Below are 20,059 nucleotides of genomic sequence, written 5' to 3'. Positions count from 1 at the left end.
CCTTATTTCTGCTATCAGTGCCTCCACTTGTTCTACCGGGCAAAGAAAAGACCCGCAAGGAAATTCACAGCAACTGCGAAACACTCCCCATATTCTATATAAAGACATGGGCTCTCATTACGAGTCTGCCGGTAACCCGCCGGTGCTACTAGTGGGTTACCGGCAGACTCATTTTACCATTCCCACCGCCTGATATGCCAGTAATACCGGGATATTACGGGCAGTGGAGGAATGTTAAGTTCCCATTCCCGTGGCACCAGCCACGTTAGTAACGGTGCCCGTGTGTCAGTGAAAACTCTGCCGGTAGGGGCCAGATCTACCGGCAGGTCAGGCCTGCCAGTAGTTCACAGTCATACTCGGAGTGACCCTGTCCCGATAAGGTGCCTGTAACTGTTGTTACCAGCACTCTTTTCCAGACTGGCAAACTTGTAATGAGGGCCATCGTCACTGTGGTTGGAGAGATGATGACTTGTATTAAAAATGCTCTTGTTAGGTATAGGGGGCGTGGGGTTCTGAATACCACTGGAGGGCAGCGGTCAGAGAGACTAAATGTAGCAGTGTGCAGGACTATCCCTTAAAGTTAAGTTATGCCAATCTAACCAGTAAGAATGACTGAGCAGCAAGACTTTACTCTTCAGACTAGTGGAGACTGGTGTAAAGTATTAATCAGGGTACCACCTATAAATATATTGACCACACAAGTAAGTATGGAAAACTTATATTGGAGGTCATTACGACCCAGGCGTTAAGGGTTAACGCCGTCGTTAACTCTTAACGCCTGATTCCAATTTTAACGGCTGCTTTTAGCAGGCGTTAAAATCCATGGCGCTAAACTGCCTTGGTGCTAATTACGGCACCGTAATTTTCGGTGCCGTAATTAGCGCCTTCCCCACTCCCATTATGCCCTATGGGGCAAAAATGGGAATGGGGAAGGGTAAATGGGAAATGGGTATTTACCGCCCCACTCACCTTGGAATGGGGCGGTAAATCCGCCATCCACCATGGTGTAAACATAGTTTACACCATGGTGGTAAAGTTGGTGTACTTACCGCCTGGGTCGTAATGACCTCCATAGTCTATTAACAATGATGTGCATAAAAGTCAAGTTCAAACCGCTGTTAAGTAAACACAACATTATAGACACAAAACAGCAATGGTTTCCAAAGAATATCTGGCACACTTTTGATATAACACTACGGTACACTTTGGCAACACAAGTTGCATTTGAAGGTGGGAGAAACACAGGAGTTAGTAATGTGATAATATAAAGCACACACATACAAATCTAACTACTAGCCTAAACTGATACAGCCCTCGCCCCTGTTCAAATGTCGAGCAAAGGTCAGAGGTTAATAATAGTTTTCAATTACTTAAGAAGTTATGGGAATATTATTTTAAAAAAAGGCCTTCCCACAGAATTTAATAGAGCAACGTCTCTAGATAGAGTGCAGTTACAAGGACAGAGTCCCAAAACGTTTTCGGGGCGCAAATGATCAGATGCGCGAGAGGATCTCATCACTTGCGCCAAAAAAAGAAGCACCCAAGGGCATCTGAAGGGCATCTGATTAAGCGCATCTTTGACATTTGAGGATAAGGTGACCTGCGCATTTCAGCAAAAGCACATAATTTGCTCATTTTGCTCCTCTTTGAGAATCTGTGCTATAGTGTCAAATCAGGTATGTATGTAATTATGGGTTGCTGTGAAAAAAGAGCAGCAACCTGTATGAAGATTCACAAGGACCCCTGGAGATTCCAAAGACCAGGGTCTAGTACCACACTCACCAGAAGTCTCCAAGAAGAAGACACACACCTCGAGGTGGAGCAGAATACCTGGCATGGACTATTCACACCATTGTCCACTGCTGCAGAGGAACAGGGATTGCCAATGCTGGGGTGAGTTTCAGGACATGATTGGGTCTTGATGGTGTTGCTTCCATTCTCTGCTAGTGGACTCACAGCACTGGAAGTTGACAGATGTACCACAGAATCCTCGACAATGAAGGACCCCTGTACAGCAAACAACAGCGATTAAGAAGCCAGAAGCAACAGCATGCGGTGAGCAGTCTCGGTGTGAGCTGCCAGCAAGTGTATGATAGCAGTGATGCAAGGACAAAGGACTCCCGCTGATAACTCTGCCAAATAGCCAAGAGCAGAAGCAGTGCTCTGAGGATCAATGTCCCACAACAGCTTCACACAGTAGGTTGAGCAGCAAAAAAGGCAGCCTGATGTCCCAGTACTAGAGGAGCCCTTTCTCAGGATGTACTGGCCTTCTGGAGTGGATAACGCTTGGAAGTCCTATGAGATTCGGGATGGCGACAAACAGGTCTGCAGGATGGTGAACCAGTTGCCCTAAAGGGTTCAGATGAGAACATCAACTGGACAGGCTTCCACTGGTCTAGTGAGAGACGCGTATTTTCACCTTATGGTAGTTTCCTTTGGCAATGAAGCCTTCAACAGCAGAGCTTCCAGTGTTCATCTGGGCCCCGTCAGTGCTTTGGAATTCAGGCTCCAGTGGTCGACTGAGAAAGGGTTGAAAATCCATCCCCAGGTGTACACAATGCTGGGCTGGGGTTAACCACAGTCAACCTACAAGAAGACTTGCATCATCCAAAGTTGTGGCAGCCATCCAGTACTGGCTGGCAGGCCAAACTCTACTCATAACTCAGTCAGGAGTTGGACATGCATGAGGTATTCAGCCAAAACCAATTCCCATTCATCCAGTTTCTCCTTTGTGACCTTTTTCCTGTGACCCTGAAATGTAAGGACAGTGTATGGCTAGTCCTACCACCAAACAAAAGGAAGAAGGTCAACTAAGTCCGAGGTTCACAATGACAGGGCTTACAGCAACAAGAACGCCATTGTAACTAGTACACAGCACAATGGGGTGGGCAGTGGTGAACCTTAACCATGTAAAAATAATGTTATTACTGCCACTAGCCTGTGTAGTAAATCCACCCATGGTAGAGGGAATGGGGGCAGTGTCGCCCTATAATGTTAGCGGAACGGTCTAGGGCTACGACCTGTAAAGGAGAATGAAACCTAGGGACTCCCTGCACTAACAGCCATAGCGGCTGGTCATTGCTCCCCAAATGAAATTAGTTGAAGTGGTGAGGATGAAGAAGAACCTCACTTACCAATAAAATAGAAGAGGAACACAATAAAGTCAGCAAACATACTGGGGGCTTGGGGGGGTCTCATAGGATGTGGCTGAAAAGCAGCAAAAAGGAAACTCTTTCCTAACAACTTCTCCAGGGGTTCTCTTTCTCTCCCCTTTACACTCTACTGGCACAGGCTGTTTAGAGCTTCCCGCATTATGTGTAACATGTCCAATATATCTAAGTTGGGCTCTGCGGCAGAATTTATTTACATAGTTATTGGCACATGGTTTATCAGAGAGAATACAGTTCGCCAAGATTGGCATAACAGACACCACCAACTGACTCCACACTCAGAAAAACACAGCGTGAACAAGCAAGTAGTATCTCTTTGGGTGATCAGGCAGATGAGCAATTAGTCTAGTGACTAGTCAGACATCTTTTGGTAGGTCATGTTACCAAAATTGCACAATGTTAACACATGTTCCTATCTCTTGTGGGAGGTCACATTGAGTATTTGCTTATGGTAACCATCGACTCATGCACTCTCTGTCCCTCATCCAAGCCTGGATGCCAACTGCCTACCTTATGCTCAGTCCGACAAACGCCTAATTCATTCTCCGAGAGCACCTGACCAAGCATGCCCAAGCCCAGACCTGACTAACGTAAATGAAGCTCAAACGATCATTGCCAAAATCTCTCAGACTTGAAACAAAGGTACCGATGAGCAGTCATCCGTTGAGGGATGGAATTCTAAGACATATTGAGTAGCCCTATATGGGGCAACAAACAAAGACGTTTTGCGTGGATTTTCAAATCAGTGCATGCTGGGAAGATGTTAGCTTGTTAACCTTCTTGTCCAGTGAGAAAATATAAACAGCTCTATAATGCCATCCTTGTGTCAAACAGGGAAACTCTTGCTTTGGGAGCCCCGCGCACAGAAGGCACATTGTTTTAACAACCGTAGAGGGCATCCAGCCATACCTGCTTCATAGCCATAAGCCTTCTGACCGGTGGGCACTGATGCAGGCTCGTTTTAACTCTCTATGGCTCAGGGCACGAACCAAAAATTGGTCACATAATGAACAGCCTATAGCATGCCCATGCTGCCAATGGCCTGAGGAGGATCTATTGCATTTTGTGTTGTTCTGTCCGGCCTATATGGATTTGAGAAGAAAAACATTATTACCATTGCTTAAAAACGCAGGCCTTACCCAGGCTAGACCCGCTTTATTCAATTTGCTGTCAGCTGCCACGATGCCTGTGGCTTGGGATTCTGTGGATTATTTGAGAAAAGCATGGTACCGGTGGAAAAAACGTTCTCTTTGTAATCTGACTGAACATTCATAAAGCCAAGACCACCTAAGAATATATTGGTACTGGTGGAACACATTCTTACTGTAACTTGACTGTACACATGCACTTTTTATCGTCTTTTACTTGGTTCTCTTTTTTTAAAATTAAGTATGTGCTGATGTTTTTTAACAAAATAATTGTACGTTGTATTGATTCAGTATTTTATTTTGTAATGCTGTTTATGGATAATTTCTTTCTGAATAAACTTATTTGATTGATTGATTGTTAACCTATGGCATAAACTATAAAAGCACCAGTGGATAGAGTGATATCCCTACAGTTCTAGTTGAGGAGCATGGAGCAGGACTCTGCGACTCGCTCGTGATTGTATCAGTTACGAACTATGGCCCAATCCTCACTCAGCTGGGAACTAAATATTTTATCAATGTGTGCACTAGGGTGTATATTTTTTTGTTTTCATAAAGGTGACTCATTTTGCTCTATTTGTAAGGTTATAAATGCGTTATTCTTTCACGTCTTCTGATACTTGTTTATGTTTTGTAATGGTAATATGTATTAATAAGTAATTGTACAATTGTAAGAGTTGCCCTTTCCATTCCTCCCCTTTGCAGCCCAGAACAGTCCACCAGTTACTACCAGTTTGTTGGTGTGAGCAGCTGCAATGAAGTGGTCCACTTATACCGCCTACTGTGGTCGTCCACTGTGTTGAACATTCTTGGAATTTTCCTTGGAATTATCACTGCAGCCATACTTGGGGCATTTAAGGATATGGTAGGCTTTACTGATAACTTCTAAGTCCGCTTCTAACCAATTAGAGGGGGATGTATGTCTTTATTTCTTCTACACTCACTTCACCATACATTCATTGTGTCACCTTTACTTCTTCAAACTTTCCTTCTTCTAAAATGCATTATTGGCATTACAGAGGGTGCTCTCCCTTCTTACTGATCCATATTCTTCCCTCTAGCCCACCCTTAACTCCAACCCTATCCTAATAGATAACCTTAATCATCTCCAATAGTTTAAGCCTACCTGTAAACCTAGTCTTCCCCTAACCCCAACCCCATATCCCTAACCTTTTCCTTACTCCTACCCTTAAACCTAATCCTAAATGAAACTCTTAACCTAATTCTGATCCTAACGCTAACCCTGATCCTAGCCCTAAACCAGTCTTCTTCTAAAATCCACTTCCCCATTAGAAGGAGACACCCATTCTTTCCTTGTCCATATTCTTTCTTTCACTAATTCAAACCCTGCACCTTTACATCTTAACCTAAACTAAACCCTTACCCTAAGCCTGCTACTAACTCCAGCCCTGATCCTTTCCGTAACCTCATCTCTAACCCTAAACCTAAGCTTGACAGTGTGAAGATGCAGACAACCTGCATTATGTTAAATTTGTTTAAGATTTGACAGAGTATTTTTCGGGGAACCACCATACATGATGTATCAATAGTCTTATCCGTATGTGACCACTGTGTGGACTATTGCAACTTTCTTTTTTTTTTTTTTAAACATTACATTTATTTGAGTCACAATGGTACAAAGAAGGCAGACTCAACAATTAAAAAATTGTCCAGCCCAGACATACTTTCACAAACCTATAAAACATAGCAGTATAGCCTAGCTATCTCATTCCCAATGTACACATCTCCATCCCTGCATTATAATTACTACACCTAGAGTAGAGAAAAGACCTAGCGAAGGACATACTATATACCGGAAGCAGAGGTAAAAGGAGAGGCCTGGGGGATCAAAAGGGGAGGAACCACTTTTTAGAGTAAGATGGTTTCAATGAGCCTGCTTGCATGTCTAGTTAGTGTACAAGTTATGGGAAGCCAAAACAAATGTTTCCATGCCTCTCAGGTTGATCCTCCCTCCAGGCCAAACTTTTCCCCTAGGACACCAATTTCAACAAGTCATATAGTCACGCTGTCTCCCTGACTTTCATTGCCTCAATATAACCCGCTTGGCACATGGATTTGCCTAGAGGACCTAGCTCAGCTTTACATTTCACGAATCCACTGAGGAGTGTGACAACCCCAGTGTGACAAGCAATTATTTTTGAGGGTGGGGCAGAAAAAGTAGTAACCCCATTTGAAGGAGCGTAATTGCACAAATATATTCTTGCCAGACATTATCACTCCCGGGGTAAATGAGAGTGTGTATGTAAACATCGTCATCATAGACTTAATGGATAGGTATTAGTGGAAGAGCCCAAGTTGTACACAAATAACAATTAAAAGGTGTCAACTTGGTCGATGAACAGGAACTGTTTGTGCCACAAAGACACTGCCAATTTGTTTGCATCCAATGTTGCATTTTGCTCAGGCAATGTGCGATGCGTTGGAGGTCCCTAGACATAGCTTACATGTAGGCACTTGATGATGAACACCAGGTTGGGAAATTGATATACTGGATAGGATCGGCTAGTGAGTATGGGTCCCAACTTGTTTGGATCAGTTCAATTTTAGAGGATAGATGCAAACTAAGTGAGGACCACTTATTCCTGCCGATGCTGCAAGGCATTCGGTAGTACTTTGTGATCGATGGCTCAAATGAGGCTGGAAAGGCCTTTATTGTAGTGCAGATGTCATGCCTTGAGAATGCCTTGTGCTCTTCTGTAATATTATGTAGTGTGGATTATGTGTGGGTAGGTGGACTGAATAGTGACTACAAATCAGTCATGCCAGTGGACTCCATGTTTTAGGAGAGTTTAGTGGTAACCACCTTTTTCAGGACAATACAACTAAAGCCACAGAAGGGTCAGTGGTACGGCAACTTTTTGGGATCCCAGATGGTTTTGTCAAAAAGGGAGGAATTATCACATATTTCAGACCGCAGGGAAGCACCAAGCAAAAAATCGGCATTGATGAGGCTATTAATGAGAGGTGTCAGTGTGTGGGGGTCTGGATGGGCGACTTTCATGTTACACAGTTCAATTTCAGGTGATGATTGGAATGTTATGATGCTAGTCTCTTGGACAGTTGGGATCTCGCAAAAGTATGATTTGCTAGGGTATCACTGGGGTGTAGACTGTGCCACATCGATTCTGAGGTTTGGATATAGTTAGGTAATTTTATCACTGTAGATTGTTAGGGCAGAGTGTAGCTGGTCTTGGTGCCACCAATTCACTACAGAAAAGCTCTTTGGTGGAGTTCCCAGCATCCATAAGGCGGGCCTGGCAATGGCCTTCTTCACGCTTCAGCAGGCAGCCTTTTATGAGCGTTAATGTATGCAGCACTCAGTACTGGGGGTGGGTGATAGTGCCCTGCTTTTCCCCATTAGCTGGTGCCTGAGAAGAAGCAATATTAATTAGAGTGGCCGACAGTATGGCTTACCCTCCTGTCTAGGGTTCCCAAAGGCAGGAAAAACACTCACACTTGGCTCAAAGAGCATTAATGAAAAATATTAATTATTTTTAACAAAGAAGCCTTTGTTTACAAATGTGGCATGTCAGACGGAACACAGAGCTAAAATCAAGAAGGTACATGGGAAGGAATGAAATATTGAAAAGGGGCAGAGAGGGGAACAAGCAATGTGCATAAAAGCAAAGACGGTTTCGAAAACTAACCAGAATGTGGGAAGAACTAGAAAGATAGACATTATTCAACTCATTGAGTGATTTAGTTCATAAGAGTATGAGACAGACATAGTCCATGCCGGGGTGAAGAGGGTCATTCTTCAATATCTTTCTGAAGTCAACTAAACATATGAAGTGAACTGTAACCCGAAGCTACAATGCAACCAGTGAAAAGCAGCATCCGATGCTGATGTTATTGCTCGCCTCTGTCAGCACTTGACTAGATGCCAACATGCAGGGCGTTTTAACAATACACCTGTCAGCGGGTCTTGAAAAATCATTTTCCTGTGAGTTTGTAGGAAAGCCCCCAGACGCTCGTACCAGAAAAAATACAACCCCCTAGGGAAAAAGGCCCAATACACCTCTTGCAACGATAACAAGGTTTATTTCCACACAAAAATGAGAAGCGCCAACAAAGAACTCTGCTGCCGTGGAACGTTCTGCCAGGATCTGAATGGACTGCACATGATGAAGGCACAAAGCATCATCAGTGGCAATCATCACATACAGTAAAAGCCCACGGGGCTGGTTTGTGAGACCCTTTACGTGGACAACCTGCTCTATAGGGGATCCCAGGCCATTGGTCCCAACGCCACCTGTCCATCTTCTCCCACGTGGGTGCTGTTGCATTCGTCATTGGTCCCAAGCCGGGTAATTGGTAATTATTTGCAAACTAAACACCACATCTCTTTCTATGTAGCAGTGCACCTGGTATGAGCAGATAGGAGGCGGGGGGGGGAGTCGAGGTCATACTAACTCACACATACTCCACTCGCTCCCAGGTAGGCCGGCACCTCTCCAAGATCTACCACCCTCGTTCGGGGCTATAATTCTATGCCTCCCTGCACCTCCCAGAACAAATCACGTGACCTAGGAGGGAAGGCAGAAAAGCCCTGCTTTCCACTCTTTTTGATTCATTGGGGGACTAACAGGTTTTTGATCCTGATGTGGGCCTGGCTGTTACCTTAAAATGCAGAGGTCCTAAAGCTAGGGCATTGGGGTGCTATAATTTAGGATTGGGACTGGTGTGGGTCAGTTGTTTGCAAAACTCAGCAGAGGGAGTGCAGCGAGAACGAGAGTTCATTAAAAACCACAAAAAGTTGTTTTCTGTAGGTTGGAAGACAATTTATTATGCAATTAATAAAATATGTGTTAACCAAGTCAAAAGGTGCACTTAGAGTTTTTACATTGACGTTGATAAAGGTCTCTAACATGGATGGAGTAGGAATGGCTCCAGCGGCATTCGGTAGTTTTAGTAATGATTTTAAACATGGTAAGTTCTGAGGTGAACCATGACTTAGAAGTACAGACTGGGGACTTGCATTGAATAAAAAAATCCAGGGCTATAAACCAGTGGTTACAGGCAGAAAGGCCCACATCTGGGTCTTTGAGACAGGGCGAACAAGTGAAAGGGAGAGCCCAGTGCCGATCATTAATAACAAGCTTCTTCCAGGGTCTCACCCAGGAGGGCGAGAGGCTGGAGAAATACTGGTAGACAAAGAGATGGTGAAAGGAATTGCAGCATGGTCAGCAGAGGAATAAATGCAAAGACCGAGACGAGATTGGGAGTGCTGAAGATGAATACAGGTTGTGTACCGCCAGCTGCCGAGGGCCAGCATCCATTTGGGTTAGGTTGTAGACAAGCATAATGTAGACAATGCATTGCACAACAGGTAGACATGTGGTTATCCCACATATACAAAATATCAAAGAACAAGGAGGCTCAAAGGTGAAAGGGCAGGATGAGATGGGGCATTCATAAAAGAATCAGCAAAGCCGGGTCTTGTCTAAGAGGCCCGTAAATTAGAAACAAAAGAAATACTCAGAGCAGGGGAAGTCAGCGGTTCAGCTAACAGAATTTCAGCAATAGAGATAGGGGAATGGGGTAATAGATTTTCAGAAGGATGCTCAGAAAATGATGTCTACGCTTACACCCGCTGAAGTCGTCCTATCAAGGTGAATGAAGCAATAATTGGGGAGAATGATAGCCATAAAAGCTGGACCAGAGCAGATCCACTGCCAGGTCTTTGGAAAGAAGACCAGGCAGGAACATAGTTGGACATCTGATTTTGAATCTCAGTAGCATGTTTAAATTAAACAAACAGTTGGCATTTTATAACAATGCATGCAAAGAGAAAGTTGTAGAAGAGTCAAGAAAAGGCATCACAGGGGTAGAAGAGGCATGAACAGTGTTAGAGTAGAGCAAATCCAGCTTGCTCGGAACAGCAATACTATTAAAAACCATGGCTAATAGGGCCATGGTTACCGCCTACCGTGTAATGAGGCCCTTTGACTTTTGCATTCCTTTGGAAGCCACAAGCTTCACAAAGCTGGGAGGGTCAAGCTATAAAGAACCCTAAATGGAAGCCATCTTAGGATGGTCGGGATGGTATAATAAATGGGGGGAAAAGCGCAAGAGCCCACGTAAACTTCACCAGCAGTTCCAGTCTCAAGAAAATAAAGATTAGTAAACGCCTGGGCAGGCACCACTGGCCACCCCGGGCAAATACAGTGAACATAAATAAGTAAGTAAAACATGAAGGTAGAAAAAATGGGAACATAAAAACCTAGTATCATAAAATAATAGCATTTAACTAGAGATGGTTCCAGTTCAAAGGCCACTGCACAGACGTCACTGCAGCTAGCACATAAGGAAGCTGGCAAGATTACGTGGTCTGAGAGCCAGCCCATGGAGGATATAGACACAGCCTAAAAGGTGGCCATATTTTAGTAGTTTCAATAAGTTAAATAAATAGGAGAAAATGCACAAGAGCCCAGGCACACTCCACCTGCTGTTCTGGTTACAATGAATTTAAAGGGAGTAAAAGGATATCCAGGCAACCACATGACACCATGTGCAAATGCAAGACACTCAAATTAAGTAAATAGATAAAACAAGGGGGAAGAAAACACCATTTTTCAGGGGCCAGTGCACAACCAGAAGCAACGACATCATCAAACTAGAAAAAAATTAAAGTAAGAATAAGTGAATGAGAAATAAAATCCTTGTACTGCTACTCAGCAGGAAGGCGCTGCTAACCACAAGGCTGGCACAAAGAGTTAATGGCCCAAGCACAGAAAGGGTGTTTATGCAGTCTCAGTAAATACTGGGTGGTTATCGTCATTAGTACCCGCAGTTGGGAGACCACGGTACTTAAGTCTTTTATTTAATAAAAACAAGTGTGACTAATCAACTTCCCGGCCATCAGTGGTCCAGGGATGAGTATCGGTTTCTAAACCATCAATCAGACCCACACTTCGATTACACGAGAAGGGATCCAAACAGATTGGAAACATAAGCAAATTATAAACCTCCTTGTCCAATTTTGGTAACATGGACGGTACGGCAGGCTTATCCCCGAAAGGTTGTGGATCGTTGGTTAGTTGCAACACAGCGAAAATACAATTATTACCCAAAGAATAAAGGGACTGTCCATTCAAGGCTGTATAAAAATACCTACTTCATTATTATCACAACAGACAGTTCTAGCAACACGAAGAAATACAAACCACCCTGTTAAGGAATGCAGAGGACAGATAGTTTCAAAGAAGGAAAGGGAATGCACTCTGGATACTGACGGTAGGGTAGTCAGTATAGTAAATAATCACAGCGGTTCAAAGATACTGGGCTTCAGGGAGCAATGGGTCTTAAAATGTCTCTAGAGGTCTTCGGAGAAGGACCAGGAGGACAGAATCACAATGTACCTTGTGCTTGTAGGTGTTCTTGGTGCTCGACAGTTTCAGGGTGCTTTGCAGCTTCTGTGACAGACTTCAAGATGGGAGACAGCTGTGGGTATTAGGTGGCAAACAGTTTGGCAAATGAAGCTGGCTGGCCTACATGGCCTACATGGCCTACATGGCGGGTCGGGTCAGGAATCATTCTCAGTGCTGGTCAGTGATTCTGAAGCACCGGTCGAGACGTCTCGGATGGCTTTAAGCGACTGCGGCATAACAACAGTCAACGTTGTAGTCGGTTGCTGCTCGAGGACCTCGACTAGCTGAAAAATGTCTTTTAAGGCTGACGTCGGTAGATGCTTGTCGAGGCACTTCTCCCAGCTACTTCAATGGACTTGTGTTGTCCTTTAAGGCGGACGGCCCAAGCTGAGGAGTGTGTTGCAGGCAGCTGCCTTGGCCTTTGTTTCGGGTTCAGAGACCTTCTGGCACTTCCACCTAGGATGCTTGCTGCAGAGCCTAGCAAGGCACGCTCTGTGCTGGCTGGGTACAGGTTCTGGAGCAGGTGGAGAGTCCGCTGGATTCGGTATTTCCCTCTGCTCCATGGGAGACGTTTAGGGGACAGAACTTGCTTCCCTCTTTGGAGGTCCTAGCCTTCCTTCACTGGCAGACTGTACCTTCAGCCAGGGTCCAATTATGAATTATTCTTGCTACTCCTTGCAAGGTCTTCAGAATATCTTCCAAAATAGAGGCTCAGCCCTCTTTTAAAGCCAAATGGACCACAGGGATTGGTATAGGCTAAGCGTACCTTAACAAACCAATCCGGGGTGCCCACCAACAATCTCCTGTATGAGTGAAGTCATAACCAGAGTGCTTTGCAACAGAAACAGTAAAGGGGTGAAAACATGTATCTCCTGTCTGATGTAGATCAAAGGGTAGCTCTGCTTAATGGAGCTCTCTGTGGTACCTGATTAAAGGGACAAGTCTCCCTTGAAGCTGCAGCGAGACAGACTCTCTGGCTCCTACAAACCACATTCTCATACCCTATGAATGGCATCCCCCTGCACAGTGAACTACTGTAAACACACAGTCCCAGACATGACAGCTCACTGTCAATTGATACTGAGGATGGGACCGTGATTAAAATTGACACAGTGCCTAGATGCCTGAGGGCTTTGTGCGCTGAAATAAATGAAAAAAATGTATATGAAAGGTGGCTGGGGTTTCCTGTCTCCCTTGTTACCCTCTGCAGCCAGGCCCCATAGGGGTCTATTTGAAGTACACTCTACTAGTATGGTCATTATGGTAATCGCTGCCACCAGCTTCAGGACCCAACTAAAGTACATGGTGGATCCATTGAGCCTTTGTTAGTTAATCAGGCTGGCCATGGCAGGGGCAATGTTTGGTCCTCCCCCTTCTGGAGGATGTACTCATCCTTTCATATCCCAACTAAATATGACCGGGAGGACTGTATGTCGTGCGGTGAGCACACAAAAATGTGTGCGGATTAGCTGCACAAAGTTTCCGGTATTGATCTACCATCATTTAAGTTAATTTAAAAACATGTAAAGAAGCCCTGGCGAATACACAACCACTGTGCGGATTGGATTGTCGAATTCCTCACATCAAGTACCTTCCAAATTCACATAAATGCATCTGTTTTTAGTTTTGAACATGAGGCTGTAAAGGACAATGAAAATGAACTACCGGCGAGAGGATGAAACAACGGGTATGCGGCATGTATGGTTATTGTGAAACAAAAAACGTTAGCATCTGTGTTTAACATGTGTGTATGCGAATTGGGGTACCAGTGGGTTTGGGGTGAATTGGCAGCAAATGTGAGGGGCATGCTGCTCTCAAGATGCTCCAAACAGGGACAGTAAGTCAGTCACTAATGCCTGAATTCAGAGTATCCTGATTGGCTGAGTCCCCTTACGGGGCGGTAATATGCAATAAACGACTTCCATCTATCAGACTGATGCCCTCTGTTTCGCACTTCAGGGAGGAGTTGTAAAAAACTTTTCATCAGACACTGGGCCTCATTACGACCCAGGCGGTAAGTTACCGCCTGGGTCGTACCTTTACCACCATGGCGTAAACTACGTTTACGCCATGGTGGTTGGCGGACTTACCGCCCCATTCCGAGGTTGGCGGGGCGGTAAGTCCCCAATCCCCATTTACCCTTCCCCATTCCCATTTTTGCCCCATAGGGCATAATGGGAGTAGGGAAGGCGTTAATTACGGTGGCGTAATTAACGACAAGGTCCCTTAGCGCCATGGATCTTAACGGCTGCAAAAAGCAGCCGTTATGATCTCCATGGCGCTAAGGGACCTCGGAATCCGGCGTTAAGGGTCGGCGCCGTTTACGGCGCCGTAAAGCCCTTAACGCCGGGGTTGTAATGAGGCCCACTGCCTGCTGGAACATCGACAGCCTACCAACACCCTACCTGTGCCACACCTTGCCCTTTGTAACTTTTTACCCCACTCTATATTTTCATACCAGCTCCATTGATAGCCAAGAACGGTTGCACTTGGAAAACCCCACATATACATACATACATCCATGAAATTCAAGAAGAATCTTGTACCAAGAGCCCAAATTATCAGAAGCCAGATGCAATGCACGTGATGTACATTTAATCAATCAAAGGGACTTTATTCGGGAATAAGCCCATGAAAGTGCATAAAGGAAATAACATACAATCATCACAAAAAATGTGAATCAAGTACAATTGGTTACATGCAATTATGAAAAAATAATGAATACAAAATAACTAATTCCAAAATAACGAATTCATTTTTTGTTGTTTTTGGGGGGTACACTCCCAAACCCCACCCCTTTCTTTTAATAATACTATCCCCACACCCAAAACCACTATTCCCTCACACAACCCCATTTTAAGTTTTTTTCAAAATTAGTTATTTTGGCATTAGTTGTTTTTTCATTCGTTATTTTTTTCATTAGTTGTTTTGTATTTTCGATATCATCACTGCATACCAGTACAATCGATATTCACTGATACAATACATTCATCACAGGATTTGAGAATAAAAAGATATGTAATATCGATACAATCATGTACTACTGAATTCCCCTAATTACTTTAATTTACAGCACTTCTAACCCAACTTGCATTTGATCTAATCCACTGGGCCTTTGCGAGAGAGTTTGAAACTTCAAAAACTACCTTGTTGTGATTGGATTTAATTATAGAGCGCATAATCTCCTACAAATGGAGAAACCGAGCAGACTGAACTGCTTCTAGGTGCAGATGCTATACATTTCCATGTAATAAAAGGAATTAGTGAAAAAGATCGTTTAAAAAGAAAATTCTGAAAGCCAAGAAGGAGCTAATTGTTCTGAGCTGATGGGAAGTGAGTTCCATAATCGAGGACCCAAGACTGAGAAATACCTGTCCCCTCTGTGAACAAAATGAGAGACAGGAAGTACTAAACGCTGTAACACACAGAGGAACACAAAGCACGAGGTGGACCAAAAGGAATTAGTTTTGCAGTGAGATAGGCAGGGGTCAAGCCCATTAAGACATTTAAAAGCAAGGCAGAGGATCTTAAAGGTAATTCTTCGTTGAATCATAACCAATTGAGATTTCTCCGATATGGTGAAACAGATGAAAATTTAGGGGCATGAAAAAGAAGCCCAGAGCAGCTTTTTTTGCTTTATGTAGCCGTGCAAGTTGGTTTGATGAGATCAATGTCAGGATGGAATTTCAAGAGTCCAGCACGGAATTATTCAGTGAACCCACCACTCCGGGTCACTCTGATTCTAGGAGGAAAGCTAGAAGTCGTAGAAGTTACAAGGGAAAGTAAATTGTCTTGATTGTTTCCCTTACATGGTGATCATAATCCAGGCTGGATTTCAGATACACCCCAAATTCCTTACCTGGCTAGCAAAAGAAGTGGGGAGATCAAACAGCATGGGGCAAGGAGGCAGCTTGGACTGGTTGTGATGCGTATTTTTTGGACCCAAAAGAATAACCTCAGTTTTAGAGGAATATTATTTGTAGTTTGTTAGTCTACATCCAGTTTGTAACTTCTAGTGCGCAGTCCACAATACACTGAAGAGAATCGGGAGAACTGGTCTTGTGCAAATAAATCTGAGTATCACCCATGTATGAATGATAAGGTTACTTAAATTATGAAGAAAAATCCACATAAGTGGTCGGATATATATTGAACAATATTGGAGACAAAGCCAATCCCTGCGGGACCCTACAGACGACCGGGATAGAAACATGGTCCTATCTTAACCCATTGGGTGATGTTGCTTAAAAAGGATTTTAACCATTCTAAAGAATTCCGAGAGACATGGGCAATGCTAGAGAGTCTGGATAACAGTATTTCAAAATCGACAGTGTTGAATGCTGCAGAGAGGTCGAGCAGCACCAATAGGGTTAGGGTCCCCCGTCAGCAGAATTCAAAATATCGTCCCATACAGTTAAAAGTGCTTTTTTAGTTCCATAACAATGCCTAAATCCGGACTGAATGGGTTCTAAGAGTTGGTTTGTTTCCATAAATTGTTGCAACTGGAGAGTAACTACCTTTTCAAGTATCTTTGCTGACCATGGGAGGCCAGCTATAGGATGGTAGCTCTGTAACATATCATGGTTCAAGGAGAAATCTTTTCAACAAAGGTGTTAAATGGAAGCGTTCAGCTCCTGGAGGGGGCAATCCCTCGAGTGATGGACACATTAACAAAGAAAATTTGTGGAGAACACTAGCCTCATGGCGCGCAAGGCAGGCTGGAAGAAAATCTTAAGTATGGTTGGTGGGTTTCAGTGAAGCAAGTAGTGAAGGGGTAGCCGCAGCAGAAATTGGCAAGAGCATGAATCTCTTGATGGGCTGATCACCCAGAGGGGTTTTGTCCAGAGAGAAGCTTTTAGGGCCCACTGGTAGATTTGCAATGTTGTCCGTGATCATGCTAACTTTACCTAAAAAGAATTAATTGAACTCATTTGCCACTTGTAAAGTGGCATTTGCCACTTGTAAAGTGGGTGGCATATTTGATGATATAGATTGTAGATTACATAATATTTTTATAATCTCGAACAATTATTTGGGTTTGTTCGCAGCTTACTTGATATTATTCTGTAGAAAGATAGTTTTGGCAGACAAAATGGCTTTCTTATATTTCGTGAGGTCAATTTTAGCTGGAACACGGTAATTGTGGTCTTTTCTTTGCCACATTTTCCCTTTTTTGCGAAAATCACTTTTAAGGACGCAAAGGGAATTTGAAAACCATGTGTTAGTTTTCTTTGTTATTTGCCTGGTTTTTATAGAAGCAATTTTATCTCATATGTTGCACACATTAATCATATTGAGTTGGAGATAGTCCTTGCATAAAGAGTTGGGTTTAGCTGGGTCTAGACCTGAAGAGAGATCCAATTCCTTAATGCTATTAAATTTTGGCAATGGGGCAAACTGTTTTAATAGGACTCGGAAGATTATGCAGAATCCTGAAAATCCTTGCTGAATGGTCTGACCAGGAAATCGGTAGAGTGTTAAGATAATTAATTCTGCTTCCTTTGAAGAGAATTTAGTCAAGGCAGCGTTCCTGTTGGCCAGAGGAAGATGAGTCAAGTGAAGATCCATTATGAGAGTGTAGTAGTTCTCCTAGTCTAACCGTATCGTTGTAATATCTCATTTTACATAATACAAGATCATCATAGAGAGTACTTGCTTGGTATTTATAAAAAATGAGAATAACAACCTTTCTCGAAACTGGACATACTTTGAGCAATCCAGAAGGAAATGGAGTTCTGATTCGATTTCAGTGGGTCAAAAGGGGCAGTAATTGGAAGAATTTGGATACCACTTATAAGAATATTCTGCCACAGGAAATACGTTCAATAAGAACTGTATAAACAGTGCTCGATTACTAGTAGGAAATATATCTTTCATTAAATAGGTTTTATTTATAATGTAACCAGGAAACATTGATTGATTTGTGGATTCTGATAGTCGCATGTCTAGATACACAGGACCTCGTCATGAGTTTGTAACAGGTTTACCACTGCATTTAAGGGTCAGAGCTGGGGGTAAACATGCTGAAAAAATGCAGATTTTTGGTGCAATTACCGCACAGTAATGCAGCCAGCAGTAATTGCGCCAAAAATTCCCCATTGTGTCCAAAGGGGCCAATGGGTAATGGGGAATAATGTTTACTGCCCAAACCGTGATCCGGCGGTAATAATGCCAGATTTAATGCAAATAAATCTAGGCGGTATCCCACTAGGGATACCGCCCAACTCATGATGAGGCTCACAATATCTAACTTATTATTGATGTCCATATGAGATTGCCCAGTGGTTTTTGTGTTTTTTGCAAGTAAATTATTGCAACCTATTTTACTCATCAAAGTTGATATATGGCGAGACCAAATACACAATTTTCCCCCCAGAGACTGGATTACATCTCATAACATCTCTTTGTAGTAGTTTAGTTTGTCTAACTTCTGCAAACGCCAGCAATAGAGGACAGGTTTGCACTGGGCTGTGACGTTCATCGATTTCACCCTAGCGCCAATGAACAGCAAAGTTGTCGGGGTACATCTAGGTGAGCTTAAACATGTTTCACAAACCTATTTTCCCCTTTGATTAAACGTTCCCATGCTTCTGTGCCCCCGGAGTGTGCTACTGTATACTGCAGCTGAGACTGCTTGGGCCTTGTAGACCTCTAGCACTGTCAGAGGGGAAGGATTTCCCAGGAGTCGGTTTAAATGATAGAGCAGCATTTCAGTGTCAAATCGCTCTGCTTTGATTGTGAAACCAATTTTGCATCGTTTTGGAATCTTATTCCTACGTAATCATAATGATTAACCTCCAGAAATAATTCACTTTCTATTTAATATTGTCTTTAAACTTGCGGAATGGGTGGCAAGTCATCACCATTGTTTTTTGGCGGTTTACTGATAGGTTCCTTTCTTAACAAAAATCAAACACAGTATCTACCTGTTTTTGTAAGCACATCTTCGTTTTAGAAATTAAAACAGCATCATCTGATATAACACAATGCCAATTTGTGGGGCGTCTACTTTGGATTTTAACAATGTTAGCGCCAAATCCTTTATATATATATAAGGAAAATTAAAGAAGCCAGAACGCATCCTTGGCACACCCGCTAGTCACTGGGAAGCCATCCGTTCTTGCCCCATACTGCCCCAATCTAACCACTGCAAAGTTTTCTTCATAAAGTCTCTGGATAGGATTAAGGACAGCAGATGAAACTTTTAATTACAATTTTCCACAATAAACTGCTATTTATTGAGCCATAGGCAGTGTTCAAATCAATAAAAGTCAAGCATAAATGTTCTTTTTTTAAATTTCTCATTTGAACCTTGCTTGAACGTCTGAGATTACGTTCTCGCCTTGTACCTATTTCTCATGGCGGTTTAAGAATGCACAAACAATTATACAATGGGCACGATTCACAAAGATTTGCACTGGAGCAAATGAAGAAATGTCCCTGAGCATCCCTGATTTCCATTGATCACATTATGCCTGATTCATAAAGTTAAAAGCTGAAACACCTCTGGAGATGCCTGATTCAGCTTTGAGGTGCTTATGCGAAAATGGATTGAGAACATTCTCTATGGGCATCTCGCAGATGCTGCAGGCATCTAAGTCTTAATTCCAGTTTTAAGCTTTGTGAATCACGTATAAGGTAGCAGGTGCGTACCTGGGATGACGCAAAGATCCCTTTGTTTGCCGCAGGGCAAGTCTTTCTGAATCTGGTCCCATGTGTCTACTAAAACTCTGTGAATATGATCAACAATACAATATTAGGCCAGGAAGCCCAATCGTATTTGGACATTTGGGGATGACAAATGACCTTGCGGCAGAGGAGCAGAAGCTGCTGCGCTCCCTGTGTCTATTAGCCAGGTTTAAAAATCTGGGAATGCGTGTTTCCAAGGGTCGGTATGAAGATGGAATGGTTAGCCTGGGAGAAGAGCTCAGTGGAGGGATCGGGATTGGCAGATTACTGCGCAGCATATTTGGTCGAAGGAGAATTTGTGGCAGTTTTTTGGATGAATTTTGCTGCATATATATGTGGGGGATGGGTTTAGAGAAATAATATAAAATAATATAAGAGGGATTTAGGGATTTAGGGGGACTTGTGGGGGGACTCCCCCCCCGTGTATATATATATATATATATATGGCAAAATCAACGTGTCAACAAAAAAAATTGAATTTCGAAGATCGAAGACCAAACGTGTTCGCTCAAATAACCCTAAACCAAGTGATCTATGAAGTTCTCCAGATCTCAAATGCAGAAATATCAGCATGTGAAATTCTAGTCCGTGCTGTTCCTAGTTGCGATTGCAGGTGGCATTTGAATACATGCAGACATGCCTCTCGTTCACATCCTTTCCT

General features: G+C 43.3%; 1 protein-coding gene across 2 annotated transcripts in view; it reads left to right on the top strand.

Annotated features, from left to right (window-relative positions):
- Positions 1-20,059, top strand: part of TMEM255B (transmembrane protein 255B) — a 661,659-nt gene that overhangs the window by 464,112 nt on the left and 177,488 nt on the right. For both annotated transcript variants that reach the window (XM_069637126.1, XM_069637127.1), the window contains one exon: positions 5,024-5,183. In XM_069637126.1, the coding sequence (XP_069493227.1) occupies positions 5,024-5,183 (160 nt within the window). The remainder of the gene's footprint in view (positions 1-5,023; positions 5,184-20,059) is intronic.

This window comes from Ambystoma mexicanum, chromosome 7p, assembly GCF_040938575.1.
Source record: "Ambystoma mexicanum isolate Mex_15411 chromosome 7p, UKY_AmexF1_1, whole genome shotgun sequence".
Lineage (NCBI taxonomy): Eukaryota > Metazoa > Chordata > Amphibia > Caudata > Ambystomatidae > Ambystoma > Ambystoma mexicanum.
Note: the sequence above shows the minus strand (reverse complement) of the source record. Positions and strands in the feature narration are given on the sequence as shown.